The sequence below is a fragment of the Balaenoptera acutorostrata genome, chromosome 5, assembly GCF_949987535.1.
Source record: "Balaenoptera acutorostrata chromosome 5, mBalAcu1.1, whole genome shotgun sequence".
Classification (NCBI taxonomy): Eukaryota; Metazoa; Chordata; class Mammalia; order Artiodactyla; family Balaenopteridae; genus Balaenoptera; species Balaenoptera acutorostrata.
The window spans coordinates 48886556-48904491 of NC_080068.1; the positions used below are offsets into that span (position 1 = coordinate 48886556).

The following is a 17936-nucleotide window of genomic DNA, read 5'->3' on the forward strand; positions in this document are numbered from 1 at the left end:
AAATAAATAAATAAATAAATAAAGATAGAAAATGGATCACAAAGCCCAAAATATAAAAAAAGAGGATCATAATTTTAAAAATATGTTCTTATTATAGTAAGAACATATTTAAAGTAATATTATATTATAAAGTGTTCATTCTAGAGAAGTTGGAAATTTTGAAAAAATATAAAGAATAATGGAGGAAAACACCTAATCCCATATCCCAAATACAGTTGCTGGGTTAAAACTTCTGAAGTATTTCTTGTACACTCTTAAAAAAATTCACTTGCCTATTTATTTACAGATATGTACAGATATGTTTTCAAAATAGAGATCACACCATTGATGTATTTTGTTTCTTGTTTATTGCACTTAATACACTTTCCATGTTACTAAAATTCCTCAAAGCCAATTAAATGAATATATATTAATTGATTTAGCATTTTCCCTACTGTTGGACATTCAGGCTGTTTATATTTTCACTGTTACAAAATCATGTTGTTATGAGCATTAGCATACATAAATCATTATCTTCACACTTGATTATTTCATTTGGAAAGATTTGTTAAAAATATGTTATGGGTCTAACTTAATAATTACTACTTTAACACAGACCATTGGATTATTGGTATTCATGTACCTAAAAATTCCTTAAGTAGAATTTTTTTTGGTAGATCTTAAGCTTCTCACTCTTGAGTATCATTTCTTTCCACCACAGTTGAGAAATTTGAAATAATTTTTAAAATTACCTCTTTATAATATAAAATTTGCTATTCCATACCACCTAATCGATAATATGACCAACTTTCATTGTTCATTTACCAGTTGAGGAAGTGAAGTATAGTGGAATGAATTCTAAATTGGGAGTCAAGAGACTTGGGACCAATTACCTGTGTGAGCATGAGAAAATTACGTTACTTACTGGTTCTCTTAGGTTTTAAAAAGCTGCCATTGTCAAATGGTGGCTGCCAGCAATAAGGTAAGGTACTTAGATAATATTTTTTAAGTGAAGTATTTTAACTTGGTCACACCTTACTCACAATGCTGCACATTTTTATATCTTAGTTTTCCTCTGTCATGTCAATGATAATGTTTCTTTCGTCTCAGGAAGTGGAAACAGAGCAATACTTCACTCTCTTTCTGCCAGCATTGAAGGAGCGTGGATATGATGGATTTTTTTCTCCAAAGTCACGTGCCAAAATCATGTCTGAGCAGGAGAGAAAGCATGTGGATGGTTGTGCAATATTCTTCAAAACAGAAAAGTGAGTTAAGGAAATGAAGCATAATAGTGTACTTATTTCTTTAATTACCACACATTTGAAATTGTCTTTGGTTTGACCCTGAAATAGACAGGTAATATAAAAGTTTAAAACTGCTGGTAATGTTTTATTTCTTAGGCAATGTTTTTATTGATACAGGCCTATTTATTACCAGCATGGCATGTTATTTTAAGTAAATGAATTAAGTGAATTTGAAAGCTATTTGAGCCCCTTCTTCTCACTTATTTGTACCTACTTTCATATCTTTTCTGTGACTTTTTAATAGAGATTTTTCATTTGTTTAATAATTAGTACACAGCCCTGAAGTATTTGAGGTCAGGATATGCTAAATTCTTCTAGTGGGTTGGTGATTTTTTTTTTTTTTTTAACAAATTTTAGGATAACAATAGCTATTACTTTCATAGTGTTTACATGTCAGCTGTTTTATTTATACTGATTCGTATTGGAAATAAGAATGTTTACTGTATTATTCTTTATGCTTTTTTTGGCAAATTACATTAAAAATATTAAAGGGTATATACTTGAATGATACTGTATTTCTATATATATTTTCATGAAGTAAAATATTAGTATTTGTGTAAAAAAGAAAGTAGATTTTTTTTGCTAGTTGACCTTTTTCAGAATCATTCATTTTATGAACTTTTCATCTTTTTAAATTAACATTCTATATGTTTATTTAGTCATTCATTCACTAAATGTTTACTGAGCATTTGCTTTGTGACAAGTGCTGTGCTAGTCACAATAGACTCAAAGACATATAGTTTCTATCCCACTCAGAGCTCTAGTAGGAAAATCACAATCTAATATGGTATATATGAGATGGAGATATGCAAGGATAGATAAGGGAGGACACGCACAGAGCTTATGGAGGTAGGGAGTTAAAGGATTGACTGAGACAGGACAGTGGAAAGCGGTCATGACCTGAAATGGAAAACAGAAATCATGACCTTTGTTTTTTCAGGGCTGTAATATAGTTGATGAAAATACAGTCAAAGATAAAAAGATGATGACTGCTTATTAAAATACATAAACAATCTTGTAGAGACCTCTGTGCTTTAGTATTCTTGAGTTTAAAATGGAAAAGACTATCTGTTCAGAGTTAGCGACAAGAATTAAAGGAGATAACGAATGGATAGGAACTTCGTAAATCATTAAGTGTCCTGGAAATATTTTTATTATTGTCATATTTCTCTGTTTCTGTAATCCTTTGCAATATTAGTATTTCTCTCTTACTGGGTTTATGATGTTGTGTGCATTGGATTTAGGAACTGCATTTCCTACTTGAGGGTGCAGAGCTGTAACACACTTAGAAGGCTATCTCTCCCTTTTTTTTTTTTTTTTTTTGGTTTGGAATTGTGAAGACTTTATTATGTGACTCTTTCATTCTTTTATGTATCTATTTATTTTTATTTATTTTTATTGAAGTATAGTTGATTTACAATAAAGTGAGTCAGCTATACATACATTCTTTTTTATATTCTTTTTCATTATGGTTTATCATAGGATATTGAATATAGTTCTCTGTGCTGTACAGTAGGACCTTGTTTATCCATTCTATATATATAACAGTTTGCATCTACTAACTCCAAACTCCAAATCCATCTCTCCGCCACTGCCCCTCCCCCTTTCCATTCCCCCTGGGCAACCACAAGTCTGTTCTCTATGTCTGTAAGTCTATTTCTGTTCTTAGATAGGTTCATTTGTGTCATATTTTAGATTCCACATATAAGTGATATCATATGGTATTTGTCTTTCTCTTTTTGACTTACTTCACTTAGTATGATAATCTTTAAGTCCATCCATGTTGCTGCAAATGGCATTATTTCATAGAAGGCTATCTCTTGAACGCTGGCTGAGTGACTAGATGGTTAGAGGCAGATTCCTTTGGTTATCATCCTGAGGAAAAGAGAGAAGTGTATTTTTGCCTCATAAAGGCTGCCAGTTTTACAGTGGAAAATTTGAAGGAACCTCCAATAGAAGACTGAAATATATGGATTCTCATAGAGATTGTATCCTGTAGTTAATAACTTAGGTTTGATACATTAGATAGGGAATCATCTACTAAATGCCTGTGACTATTTTCCTATATTTTCCTGTTTGGTGCCTATTATAACAAATCATTTCAATGTTTTTATTGATACAGGCCTATTTATTACCAACCTGGCATGTTATTTTAAGTAAATGAATTAAGTGAATTTGAAAGCTATTTGAGCCCCTTCTTTTCACTTATTTGTACCTACTTTCATATCTTTTCTGTGACTTTTTAATAGAGATTTTTCATTTGTTTAATAATTAGTACACAGCCCTGAAGTATTTGAGGTCAGGATATGCTAAATTCTTCTAGTGGGTTAGTGATTTTTTTTTTTTTTACAAATTTTAAAATAACAATAGCTATTACTTTCATAGTGTTTACATGTCGGCTGTTTTCTTTTATTTATACTGATTATCTTATTTAATTTTTAAAGCAATCCTCAGAGGTAGGAATAGAGCTATTTCCTCATTTTTATAGATGAGGAAACCAAGACATAGAGATTATCTGACTTCACAGTCAATGCTTTTAACCACTGTACTAAACTGTGTCTTTAGATTTCTTTTTTTTTTAATATTTATTACTTTTTTTTAATTGAAGTATAGTTGATTTACAATGTTGTGTTAGTTTCAGGTGTGCAGCAAAGTGATTCCGTTTTACATATATATTTTTTTTTCCAGATTCTTATATAGGTTATTACAAAATATTGAGTATAGCTCCCTGTGCTATATAGTATGTCCTTGTTGTTTATCTTTAGACTTATTGTTTCAGCTTCCAATATCACTTGTACCTCTTAAAAGGTTACCTCATTTGGGAAATACTGCCTTGAATTTGATATTTGTTACCAGTATTCACGCACAAATTTCCTTGAAACACCATAATTAAAAAAAGAATTACTGATAACATTGAGACGTGTAATATCAATCTGTTTTTCGATTTGCCATTGTTTCTTTCTGAAAGATGATAATACATAAAATTTTTTTCATTCCCTTCACAGTTTTGAGAGGAAAGTCTAAACTGCCTTGATAATTTACTAGCGGTAATTAAGATTTTTGAACTAATAATTGTCTAGGAAACTTTAAACAACCAAATATTTGAAAATTGATACTTGAATTATTAAAAATGCTGTAAATTAGTTAAGAGATAAATACATAGGAAATACTTAGATGTATCATTTGCATTTCTTTCCTTCTTCGACTTTTTGCCTAAATAGTAACATGGATCCAGCAACAGATGAAGACCTTGAGTGTGATATGTTGTTAAATTCCACCTGTTTTGAACAGTGCCAAATAACTTGCTGATGGTCATGTTATCTATCCAATGCCAAACTATTTGGAATTTAACACAAAGTATACTATGCTGCATTTCTTCTACTCCTTCTTCAGATTGGAGAAATGATGCAGTGCAAAGAAGAGACTGTTTTGAAGCCGGGTGATTCTCCTGCTTATGTAGCTGTATAATCTTGAATGAGTCACTTACCCTTTCTGGCCTTATTTTCTCATTTGTACATATTTGTGTATTACCTTGTAAGAGAATTTATATGATTTACAAAACTAACAGTTAAAAGATAGCTGGAGAAGAGTGCTTCAATTCTCTGTACTCATTCTCAGGGTCTTAATCTTCTAAAACCAGAGTATCAGATAATTTCTCATCTTCATTGATGACATTTTTTTCCCTTCATGGAAAACAGTGGTACAGAATGTGTAACAATAAATGGAAACTATAATAATCACTATTTTTAGCAAAATATTATAATAAAAATCTCTTATCCATCATGATGGAAGGATAGTATATTGCTTAGTAATGGCTGGGACACAGACCATTATTCAGAGAATTAGAATACATTATATTTTATATTGTGTACATTATACTTTATATTGTATTCACTCTAGTTTAATCTTTGGGGATTCAGAAGGCACTTCAAGATTTGGTAGCACCTTTTGGTTATTATGAACATCTTTTTTTGGGTAATTAGATACCAGAAAATAGAAATTTTGGTTGATAAGATGCCAGAAATCACCTTTATCTTTGTCCTTTATCTTAATAGGTGTTTTCTTTAGTCCAAAATATTTTATAAAACAGGCATATACATATAGGCCTGTATTTTGTGTGTGTGTGTAAGAAGAGACTGTTATTATAGATAAGTTTTTTAGAGTCAGAAAGTTTCTCTTTCCCATGTTTTGCCCTATAGACTAAACAGTTAGTAGAAATGGAGTCTTGGAGCCCGATACACAAATTGAAGAAATCCAAAATGTTGAAAAATGGAGCTGAAACCAGATCTAGATACTAGACTTACTTGCTTTTCCTGAGGTTAGCAATTCTGATCTGATCATGCTTTGTTTCAAATCAGTGAGAAAGGGAAAGGTGAAAACAGCAGTTTTAGAACAGTGTGACCATTACACTGTGAAGAGGCAGTCTCTTCCAATAGGACTGGGAACTAGGTTGTCATGGTGCTTAGTCCTTACTGTATTGCCTCTGCTGTCTGTCTCAGAGGTACCAGGTAAGGCCAAGTCCTTGTTTTTCCTTCTGTATTACGACAGATGGTTTTGTGGTTGAGAAGAGGTCATTCAGAGGTTATAGTGTTGTCCCAAAATGACCTATTGTGATAATCCTGTCTTAATAGTTTCTCAGTTACTAATTTTGTCTGTCATAGGTGGTGGTTGTGTTTAGAATTTTAAAATCTGAGATTGTGATTTCTGGTTTCCAGTGTTAGCTTTCCCATTAATTTAATCTGAAACATAAAATTATTGCTTTATGCCAGTTTCCTTTACCTTTCCAGTATGGATAATAATAACTGTTTTGCCTAACTTCAGAGGTTTCGTATGGGGCTAAAATGATCAAGAATGTGAAAGTGCTTTTAGTGGTTAAAAGTGTTGTACAAATATAGGTAGGATGGTGAATATCCACTTTTCTTCCCTATTTATCTCACTCTCTAAGCTTACCTTTTCTAGCAGATTGTTTTCTGGCACTCCCATGATTACTTGAAAGGACCTAAGAACACATTTTATAGCATCTTATACTGAATATACAATAAAAAAACTTCTATTTGGTTTAGGTTTAAGAGTGAGTTTAATGTGATCAGAAAGGGTCATAGTTAACAGAAAGTAGAAGCAGAGTGAAGGTTATTTGGTTGTAGGTAGGAGAGGAGAAAGTAAGAAATAGTATTGTTCTAAAGTAGTATGGATAGAATATGGATAACTATTTCTTACTATTTTATAAATGTATTATAAATATAGTATAAAATAAACACAAACACAAGATAAGTTATAGGAGATTATAACTCCCTATACTGGTGCTGGAAATCTCATTTTGTAAAAGCAGAGTCCCTGAAAAGTTCTTATGGTTCAAGAAGTGTATCTATGCTCTTATTTAATTCTCACTGGAAAGAAGGAATTTTCTTTTCCTTAGTTCTCAACTATCTCTTTGGTTCTTCAACTACTGGTGAAGCTGAAATAATAAAATTGAGCATATAACCCTGACCCTTTTAGTATCTCTAAGCCCCAAGGAGGGAGGTGTAAGTTATAATGACATGTACTCTATTTAGGAAAACTGGTGTTATTTTTCTGAACTTTTTGAAACCAAAGACATTAAAAAGCAGATACCTCAAGAAGATTGGGAAGTTTCGAAAGTCAAAACTAAGGCAATACAATTATAAATTACACTAACAATGAGGAAGAAAGTTGGAGGGGTAGTTGGAGGCATCTAATGAACCGGGTAATTGTTCAGGATTAGTTTTAAAAGGAGTGTTTTTTGTTTTGGGGTTTTTTTTTTTTTTCTTTTTGATTAAAAAAGTCAATAACCAAGTATGTGTTAAAAAAAAAAAAGAGTTTATGAACCTATGTTCTTTGCCATGAAAATTAAGAAAAAGGGAAAATTGGGTGAAAGTGTTGAGGCAACGAGGAGGATATTTTAAATAACGTATGCACTGTAAAGGGGTATATGTTTGTGGATTGTGCCATCACTAATTGACGATCAAGAAAAAAACAGAGGTATGCAACTTCTATTTTGCTTTCATGGTCTCTGTTGAGGAGAATTATTTTCAAAGTGGAAAGACTAAGACCAGGTAAGGAGGAGATTGGCAAACCAAGAAGAGGAGATTGGTAAGCCAAGAGAGTCACTAAAGTGCCTTAACTAGTTAGGTTTCCATATCAATATAATTATATCCCATGTCCCCATAGTATTAAAATATCTTGCCAGAGTATGATTAGAGGAGTATTGGGTTGGCCACAAAGTTCGTTCGGGTTTTTTCCATAAGATGTTACAGAAAAACTCGAACGGACTTTGTGGCCGGCCCAATAGATGGCATGAATATTGGTGTATAGGAAAAGTCCTAATATACTGGGGACAAATAAACCACCTCATTTTCCAAAAAATTTGCGAGCCTCAGTTTTCCTCATCTTTGTAATGGTAATAGTAATACTGTCTGTTGCAATTTGAGTTCTCCAGAAAGAAGACTCCAAGTTACTTTGGTGTTTAGGAGTTTATTAGGGATCAACAACTGTGGAAAGGAAGGGGAAAAAGCAGAAATGAGCATAGAGAGTAGAGCTGTGCTGCAGACCCGGACAGCCTCAGCTGACCCCACCCTGTAGCTTTAGAGCTAAAATGGCCTGTGAGAGTTAATCCAGGAGGGACCAAAATCCCCAGACCTTTATCTTTTGCTTTTGATCTGTAATTGGATATGTGCCACTCCCAGAAGTACTTGACCTTGGTGGGGCAGCTCTCTGCAACTGGAGCAATTCCTGAAGGATTGATGAGGAATCTGGGCAGCATCTCTTCATGTCCACCCCTTTGCAAAGTTTTAACAAATTTTAGGACTAATATGTATGAAGTACCTATCACAGGTCTTGATAAAAGGTAGATCCTCAATAACGGACCCCTTATTTTTATTTTTATTATTATTTGTACTGTCCTATTGAGAATTTTGATTGTTTAAGAGAAGATATATATATATACATATAAGATTTATAAAAACTGAAAAGCTGGCAGGGATATTTAATCTTTTGGAAAAACAGAATGTAGTTTCCAAATACCCTTAATATCTGAATGGGTGAACTAATGCGCAGAAGCTCATGAAATGATACTCAACAGAAATAAAGTCTGCTACTCTTAGATTGTTAAAGGGAAAGAAAGAGGAAGAGGTAAAATTATTTGAGAGCACAGAAGAATATTTACACTGAAAAAAGTTCATTACTAAACTAAATGTTAATTACTATAACTAACGGCATTAGTTATAATAGCTCATATCAGAAGTAAATGTCCAACACAGAATAGTTCAATTATGGTGAATCTGTATAGTGGACTATAATGCAATCATAAAAATTGATTTTTGAAACATATAGTATTTTATAGGGAAATGTCCGTGGTAGAATGTTCATTAATATAGACCTAGAGTATTATTCTAATTGTATAAAAAATGTTTGTGTGCACGTGCATGGAGAAAAGTCTGGGGAAATATATTGACTTGTTGATGGGGGTGTTAGATTGCAAGTGACTTGAAGTTTTCTTTATGTTTTTAACTCATTTCCAAATCTCTATAATAAACATATGTAACTTAATAAAATCATTTTTTCACTTGTTTGTTTTTAAGCATCTATAAATGCAGAACTGAAGAGACCTGGTTTAAGAGCTAAAAGGACCAAAAAGTTTTAGATATATATTAGTACTTATTGGGCTTATAAATAATATGGCTGTCCCCAAGTGCAATTTCAGTCTTTATTAACAAAAATACAGTCAAAAATGAGGAAGGCAGTAGTTCATTTTTGCCCAGTTCTAGGTACTGCACCTTTGGGTGAACTTGAGTTTTTCAAATGAACAACTGTTTTACACCATATATCATATAAAGAATTGATGATTTCATTTCTGGGGAAGACTTGAGGATGATGTTTAAAGTAGTGTCAAATGGAAAAGAAATTCTATATTCCTGTAAAGAAATGATATAGGTCTAGTTTTGATGGAAGAAAGATACAGGGAAACAAATTTTAGTTAGGGAAGACAGTTCTAATAACTAGATATTCTCTAATAATTAGACAATTCTAATAATTAGATATATTAGTTCTAATAGTTAGATATTAGATATGGGGGGGAGAGAATATCTAATTATTAGAACCCCTACCAAATAATAACCTGACTTTGGTAGAAGAAAAATATTCCAATATTAAAAATATAACTATTAAGTAGGATTTTCAAACTTTGCTACAGAACCTTAGGTTCCTATAAATAAACCTTAAGAGTTAATATTTATAAGATATTTCAAAAATTAAATACAAATAATTAAACTGTAATTTAAAAATAACATGTTCACTCAGATGTTTCAAATATCAAATTTTAACACTTTGGAAATTGATAACATGTTCCTGATACGCTGCTTAGTTGACTTGTTGCAGACCTCTGAATTGAGTTTTTGCCTGCTTGCTTTTTCTGAGTTCAAAGTCAGTTATTTACCACTTGTATCTGTGTGTCTGTGTGAATCAGGATTTTTATTATTAATACTGTGTAACCAAAACAGAATAGAGAAATAAACTGGGTACTGAGACTGATATGACTATAATTATCATCTATACCCTCTGATTTCAAATTTTTATAATCAAAACAGATTCATCATTTTCAGTGATTGATTTATTTAAATGTAATACTGCTTTTATCTGTTTTATATATAAGAATCTTACCAGAAATTGTTTGAAAAAGGTATTCCACTGCTTAAAGACATTTTTAAAAGTCTGATATGGAGGATGATCAATTGTATCTGTAGAACTTATTTTGAATCTGCCTACTTCTCTTTATTTCTCTTGCCTTAGTCTAAGCCACCATCATCTGTCATCCAAATAACCTCAGAAACTTTCTAATTGTTCTCATAATTCCTGAACTTTGGCTCCTGTAATTTATTCTCTACAATGCAGCTGCAATGATCTTAAAAAATATAAATCAAATAATAACATATCCTTGCTTAGAACCTATTCAGTCTTCTTCCTCTTAATCTCCAACACCATTTCCACCCTTCCATTCCTTTCTAACCTATAAATGTATGAAGTTGTTTGCTGACCCAGGACCTCTCTCTTCTTCCTCTATCTGGAATGCTCTTTTTTTTTTTAATTAATTAATTAATTTATTTATGGCTGTGTTGGGTCTTCGTTTCTGTGCGAGGGCTCTCTCTAGTTGTGGCGAGCGGGGGCCACTCTTCATCGCGGTGCGCGGGCCTCTCACTGTCGCGGCCTCTCTTGTTGCGGAGCACAGGCTCCAGACGCGCAGGCTCAGTAATTGTGGCTCCCGGGCCCAGTCGCTCCGCGGCATGTGGGATCCTCCCAGACCAGGGCTCGAACCCATGTCCCCTGCATTGGCAGGCAGATTCTCAACCACTGAGCCACCAGGGAAGCCCTGGAATGCTCTTGATTCCGTTCTTCACCTTGGTAGTTCCTCATCCTTCATGTTTCAGTTTAAATATCCCGTTTAAGGTAGAGGGTGGAAACTGCACTCCCTTTAATCACTCTGGCTTAGGAGTAGGCACATGACCCGACCTTTTATTCTTCTCAGCGCATCTGAGACATTCAGAATTGGAGCAAGGAGAGGAGTGTTATTTCATCTAGCAGTGCCCTGCAACACAGTAAGATGTTAGTCAGTATTTTTGAAGGAATGTGTGCAGGCTTCTCTTTCAAAGCTAGGAGAACATGGGGTGGGGACCTTTTATAAGAGCAAAGATGTCTTTTCTCCACTTAAAACCTACTGAAAGGTAGACAGTATATTTAGTAGCTTTTGGTTGTTTATAAATACTTCACAAACTTAATAAAACTAGGCTGACAGAGGTTAAATGGCTTGACCAAAGTCATACTGCTATTAAATGACAGTGCTAGACTCAATTCTATTAAATCCTACAATGCTAGAATACCTGCTTTGGCGCTAAGGAAAGGAAATATTAGTGCAGATGCAGAAGCTATTATCACAGGGAGAGCCATTCCTCATCTTATAGAATCTTTCTTTCTGTTCACTTACATTCACCTAATTCCAGCTTTCTAGTAAAAGCCAGATGGAAAAATCGGCTTCGACTTAGCCGAGATAAGGGTGTGTCCCTGCATTTTCTTGACAGATTTCTTGATGTGGTGAGAATAAAACTGCAAACAGGGTAGGTAGATTTTATTCTGTTCTTTCTTATTTTTTTTTTAACATCTTTATTGGAGTATAATTGCTTTACATTGTTGTGTTAGTTTCTGCTGTATAACAAAGTGAATCAGCTATACGTATACATATATATCCCCATATCCCCTCCCTCTTGCTGTTCTTTCTTATTAATCTGCTGACTTAGTTAAGGTTGTGTTCACCTTTGAATACCAGAAAATCCCAGCAGTAGCTTAAAGAAGTAGGAGGAGAGTAATTTTCTCACACAAGAAGTCCAAAAATGGCAGTCCAGAACTGGTTCAGCTGCTTCTCCATTCAGAGTGGGCTTTTACCCTCCTGTTTCTCACCACAGGGGCAGAGATATAAAAGGGTAAAGGAATACACACATACACATACATGCACACACACCATCTCTGCTAGGTGGCACTTCCAAGAAAGTTTCTACAGTAATCAGACCTTTTTCCTCTCATTGGCCAGAACTATATCACAAGGCCCCTTGCAACTAGAAAGTGACTAGGGAGACAATGAGTAGCATCTATACCTTGTGCTCCCTTCATTTAATGGCTTTTAGCATGATAGTCCAAGTATCTAATATCATAATACTAATGCATTGTACCTTTTAGATTTACATTGGTGCAGAAGCATACAGTGGAATTTAACCAAGTGGCAATGGCTAATTCAGATGGATCCGAAGCTATGCTGAACAGAGTGATGACAAAAGATAATATTGGTGTCGCTGTGGTATTAGAGGTCCACAAAGAACTATTTGGAGCAGGTGAGTGCAGTTTAAAATATTCTTAGAAAAAATAAACACCATCTCAAGTGCAGCGAGTCTTGCTGATATTTATTGCATAGTTATTTTCTTGTCTTTTGAGAAAATTTAAGGGAGACAGGCTGGAAAACAGCACTAATTGTGTAAAGCGTCATCTATATCTTGGAATATTACTTGCCAGGTAATCTGTAAAAAGGAAAATCTTCACTATGCCATTAATTCCAGAAGGTTATTTGAAATAAGAATAGTTTTAAGCTGAATTTGGAAATTATGATGATTTGGTTCTCCTTTTAGCCATATTTTTAGCTTCTTGACTGTGAAATCTTTTGTCTTGAAGGTTAAGTACTTCGCACATTTTCTCTAATTTCTTTGTTATATCTCAGTCATTGTCAGGGTAAGAGAGGCATCTTTTATCTACCTGGTACTTTTGTTTTCCACTTTAGATATTTATAGCTTCCTTTGAAGTAAGAAACTCATTATGTACTTTGCATATCCAGACCTTTTTTTTCCCCTCTCTACTGCCTGCCTTTCAGCATTTCATTGTTTACTTAACTATATTTTAGGTAAGAGCAAGGAGAAGGTGTCAAGACAACATCAGGGCTTTTATTTTAAATTTTTTTTCTTTACTTACTACCTGTAGAAGAAAAGATTTTTGCCTTAAGTACTGATTGAATTATTCAGACCATGCATATCTGTCAAACCTCCTTTTCTCACTGTTCTTCAGTTTATCCATCATCAAAGACAATCAGTCTTTGATGTGAGATTTTAAATTCCTTCTTCTTTTTTAGCCTCTCCATTTTTACTGACTTTTATGTCCTTTCCAGTCTCATTCTTCTCAAAAGTTTGGTACCATTTTTTCTGGTAATGCGAACATTGAATTTCTTTTAGAGTTTTACTCTCCTTTTAATTTGCAGAAGAGTAATTACAAATTATATAGTTAAAACTTTCACATTCTGAAATACCTCTCTCTTATACTCCTGGAAGAGTAATTTAATATTATAGAAGGTGCTTATGGCCTTTTTGAAGGGGCAAGTTTTTAATATTTAGTATAGTGAACATATAATCTACAGCCAAAAGTGATACTGTGAAACTCCTAGGAAAAGAAGAGAGCTTAGAGAATGATCAGATTGCTTTAAAAATGAACATTTCTGTCACATATGAAAGATAACTTCAGTTATTTTTTTACTCAACATTAAAGATAATTATAGCTTGGTAAGACGGAAACTTTACCAAAATAGTAGACTAAGAAAATCAGATCTTTCTGCAGAGTTGATATTTTTAATAGAAAATGTTAAGAGATACTTATAGAAATTCTATAGAAAAGTTAATTTTGTATGTATCTAATATTCCAACAGTACAAAAGTACATAGAGTAAAACGTGAGAGTCCCTTCATCTTATTCATACCCTCTCGGAGTAACTCTTACTCATTCTTTACACATTACTAACATATATGTGTATAGTTTTATTTAAATGGCATCGTACCGTGCATATTGAGTTTTGAGCCTTAAGAACTTTATGGACACTTTTTTTCTCTGTCAGTACGTGTTAACTGAGTTGAATTGTCACAGTTTGCCCCTTCAGAGGTACGTATGGCCTCTTTGAAAGGGCAAGTTTTTTAATGTGTTATCCTCATCCACCATGTTAATATTTATTTTGACAGAATTATAAAACAGTATTTTAGGGGGAAAAATAACCTTAGAGATTTTATAGTTGAGAATACCTCATTGTCCAAATGAATGGCTAAGTGATTAGAAATAAAGGTTAGTAATTAGTAATAAAGCCAAGTGTGAAACCCATGTCCAGACTTTGAGAGCACACTACTCCCTAATTCTCAATTTTTACATTACTTCTTTTGGGTGTGTGGTATGAATTTGTTTTGGTAGCAGATTCATAGCAAATTCACTGCCTTACTTTATTTTGTATAGGTTAATATAATGTTACTGCCTTTTACCGCTGACCCTGTCACTGATGTGCTCAGGAAATGCAAGGAGAACAAGTTCTGGGCAGTAGGAAGAACTTAAATTAAGGTTTAGGTGATTCAAATAACTGAAAACCTACCTCACTAGGTTACTGTGATATTTAAATGACAGAGATATTTAAACTGCTTGTTTACACTAAGCTCAGCAAATCAAGGTACTATAACTAAATGTTGGTTACATCACAGTATAGCTCCTAACTTGGGTAGAGAGTGGGAGTTGGCAAACTTTTTCTGTAAAGGGCCAGGTTGTTAATAGTTTAGGCTCTGTGGGCCACATATAGCCTCTATCACAATCTTCTAAAAAATGTTTGGTAGAATCTTTAAAAATGTAAAACCAGCCTCAGCTCATGCAGGTTGTACAAAAACAGGTGGTCGGCCAGACTTAGCCCATGGGCTGCAGTTTGTCGACCCCCATGTTGGGATTACCAGAATCTCAGCACTTTAGCTTCTAAGAACTACTTTATGAGATAAAGGGGAAAATATAAATGAATGGAAAAGAATAAAGAAGTGGTTATGGGTTTGGGGGAGAAAACCTTAAGATACTGCTTTTTTGATACATAAAGTATAATCTTAACCTTTGTTTCCCTAATGCTTAAATTTAGGTATGAAGCCTATTCATGCTGCAGACAAACAGCTGCTTATAGTGGCAAATGCCCACATGCATTGGGACCCAGAGTATTCTGATGTGAAACTCATTCAGACCATGATGTTTGTCTCAGAGGTTAAAAACATTCTGGAGAAAGCCTCAAGTAGGCCTGGCAGCCCAACTGCAGATCCTAATTCCATCCCGCTGGTGCTATGTGCAGATCTTAACTCATTGCCAGATTCAGGTATTTATAACATCATTTCCTCTTCACTTTCAGTTTTGTTTTTACTTCTAGTTGAAAGGTCAGTTAGCTCTTAACTTTTGAGTAGAGACTTTCTTTTCTAAATTATAGAGTGTATCAGTAAGAATCCCAGGGATGGAGCATGGAGTAATTGAGGAGAGTTTATTTAGTTAAGCTATTTCCAAAGATGTGTGCAGGGTTAGGGACATAAAACAGTGAAGGATGCAGTACCCTGCCACTAGGGGAGATAGGGACCCTTCACCACCTGCACACCTAAGGGGGAAAAGTGGTGGGAGCTGTTATCAGAACTTGGAAAAAATAGTTACGAGGAGAGGGCCATGTAATAGGAGCGATGGATTTGAATTGGGATGCAATCAATCCCTTGCAAACTGACGAGCCAGGGGAATATATATCCCTGCCTCACTCTGCTACTGTCCTCTGATCTCTCGCCACTGCTGTCCATTGACCAAATCCAACTAGAAGCTAGAGCGGGGAGGGGTTTGCAGTTGATGCAAGTAAAGGTCAGCCTCCTGCCGCACCGAATGCAGTGGAGAAGGGTGACCTGAAGAAGCAACCAGAAAATATGCAGCACAGGTAGCTATCTAGTTTAATAATGTTGGCAACCTTTAAGTGAATTCATTAAATGATGCTTGAATTCTGATATTAGGTGCAGAAGAGTAATCAAAATTATCTTAGGATTTCACATTACTTCTTGAGCTCCACTTAACTACTTTATGTCCTAACTTAAATTATTCTAGATCTTTGTAAAAAATCACTTCTGCACTTAGATATTAAAATTCAAATGTAAAACATTAAAGTATCACGGTTTTGCTGTTACTGAGGCATTTTCTAAATTTTGTTTATTTTCAGTAAGCTACTTTAAATTGTTTAAAATAACCACTCAAGAATAAATATAACATAACCCAAATGCCTACAATTGTAATATTAATAAAAGTCTCAAATCTAGAAAACACCTTTGCTTTTTCTCCTTAGCAAATAAATGCCGAAATCATCCTTTCACAGATGTTTGTATTCAGCCCTTAGGCCCATTGACACCTTAACCATGTCCTCCTTTTTTAATCCTTTTCTTTTTTTTTGAGTAAATTGCTCTCAAGCACAGGTTTCCCCCATCTCATTTGATTTGGTTAAGCCAATGAGCTATCATTTGGCATCACAGCAGGCTGAGTTGACTCAAGCCAGACTGTCAGGCCTGGATCCTGGTTATGCCACTTAGGAGCTCTGCAATCTATGGCTAGGTTCCTCATTTTTAAATAAAGGGATAATCATTTTATCCACTTCATAGAGTTGTTTGTAAGGTTTAAGTGTGTAAGGCACTTACAGCAGTGCCTGGCATGTAGTAACTGCTGGATAAATGATAGCTCCTTTTCAGCTATTCACACTACTGATGTTGCACTCATCATGTATTCATTATATATGTTGCTGTCATTCCTGATCACAAATAGAAAGAGATGACTGACAAACTTTAGTAATCATCATCGTCATAAGAAGGGTTGTGGTATTTTTTTCATGTTTACTTATTCAGTGGAAGTGGTGAGCTTTTTTTGAATGCCTCTACTCTCTTCAGCTTTTTAGACACATCTAATATTTTTGACCAAGTGGTATACCTCCAGCATATAATGTACTGTTTAGTGTCACTGTAGCTCAAAACAAAGAATGATGTTGCCTAGCTGTAGCTAGACATTGCAGTGTTGAAGATGCAAAATCTATTTTTATTGTCAATGATTTAAAATTTTTTTTATTAATGTATGCTATATTTTACATATTCCAGAAGTCGTTGATTGACTGCATAGAATGGTGAAATGCTAAAGAGATAGTGCTTTGGAATAATATTCTAAAAATATTTAGGGTCAAGACCCTCCTGGTGAATGCCATCCTAGACCCTGGGAATCATCTTCAGCTTGAAGAACCATTAAGAAAACTGAAGATATTTCTGGGTGATCAGGATGTTTTGCTCTGGAGTAGGCAAATACACCTCAGTTTGATGGAACCATATGAAATTGCTGATATTTGATTTCTTTAGCATCAACAACAAAAAGGCAGTTTCATATGTAAAAGTAAATATTCAGTGTAGTAAAACCACTCTGAACTTGGTGCATGCACCTGGCAACAGATTTTGGCCATGAAGTCTTCTGTAAGGTCTAAATGCTAAATGGTAGTGTTTCTTCCTTCTTTATTCTACTAGGTGTCGTGGAATATTTAAGCAATGGAGGAGTAGCTGACAACCATAAAGACTTCAAGGAACTAAGGTACAATGAGTGTCTTATGAACTTCAGCTGCAATGGAAAGAATGGAAGCTCAGAAGGGAGAATCACACATGGCTTCCAACTGAAGAGCGCCTATGAAAATAACTTGATGCCTTACACCAATTACACCTTTGATTTCAAAGTGAGTGACAGCCTCTGGGTTGGCATAGAAATTATGTCAAATACAAACATGTGACAAGAAAGATATGTGTTATTTATGCTTAATAGTATAATCTTCAGGATTTTTTACATTCTCAAAATGTCTTGGCTAAGTGTGCACATAATGTAAGGAGGTTTCTTAGGTTTTGTGGTGGTTATTGTTGACTTGAGAATTCTCTTTGAACCCTTATTCGTTCAAATTTCAAATAACCATGATAATAGCAAAAAATTCCAAAATACTTTACTATGTGTGTGCCAGGCACTGTTCAAAAGCACTTTATATTTATTAATATAGTTAATCTTCACTTGTCCGTACCATCCCTAACTTTCAGTAAGGATCCAAATAATAAGCAACCTGATATAGCTACATTCATCTTGAATGAATCTGTAGAATATTCCCTCAAAATTTCCTTAGTACTTTCCATTGATATCTTATTTATCTTTATATATTCCAGGTTTCTTTGTGAGATGGGTTAGAGAAAGTTATGCTTAGGGTCTATTTTATATCCGTGTTGTCATGCTAATCAATGCCCAGGCA

General features: G+C 34.2%; 1 protein-coding gene across 9 annotated transcripts in view; it reads left to right on the forward strand.

Moving 5' to 3' along the window:
• The window catches only part of CNOT6L (CCR4-NOT transcription complex subunit 6 like), a 141559-nt gene that overhangs the window by 108888 nt on the left and 14735 nt on the right, over positions 1–17936 (forward strand). For all 9 annotated transcript variants that reach the window (XM_057546388.1, XM_057546387.1, XM_057546389.1 and 6 more), the window contains 4 exons: positions 1090–1244; positions 12021–12172; positions 14751–14978; positions 17179–17381. In XM_057546388.1, coding sequence (XP_057402371.1) covers positions 1090–1244; positions 12021–12172; positions 14751–14978; positions 17179–17381 — 738 coding nt within the window. The remainder of the gene's footprint in view (positions 1–1089; positions 1245–12020; positions 12173–14750; positions 14979–17178; positions 17382–17936) is intronic.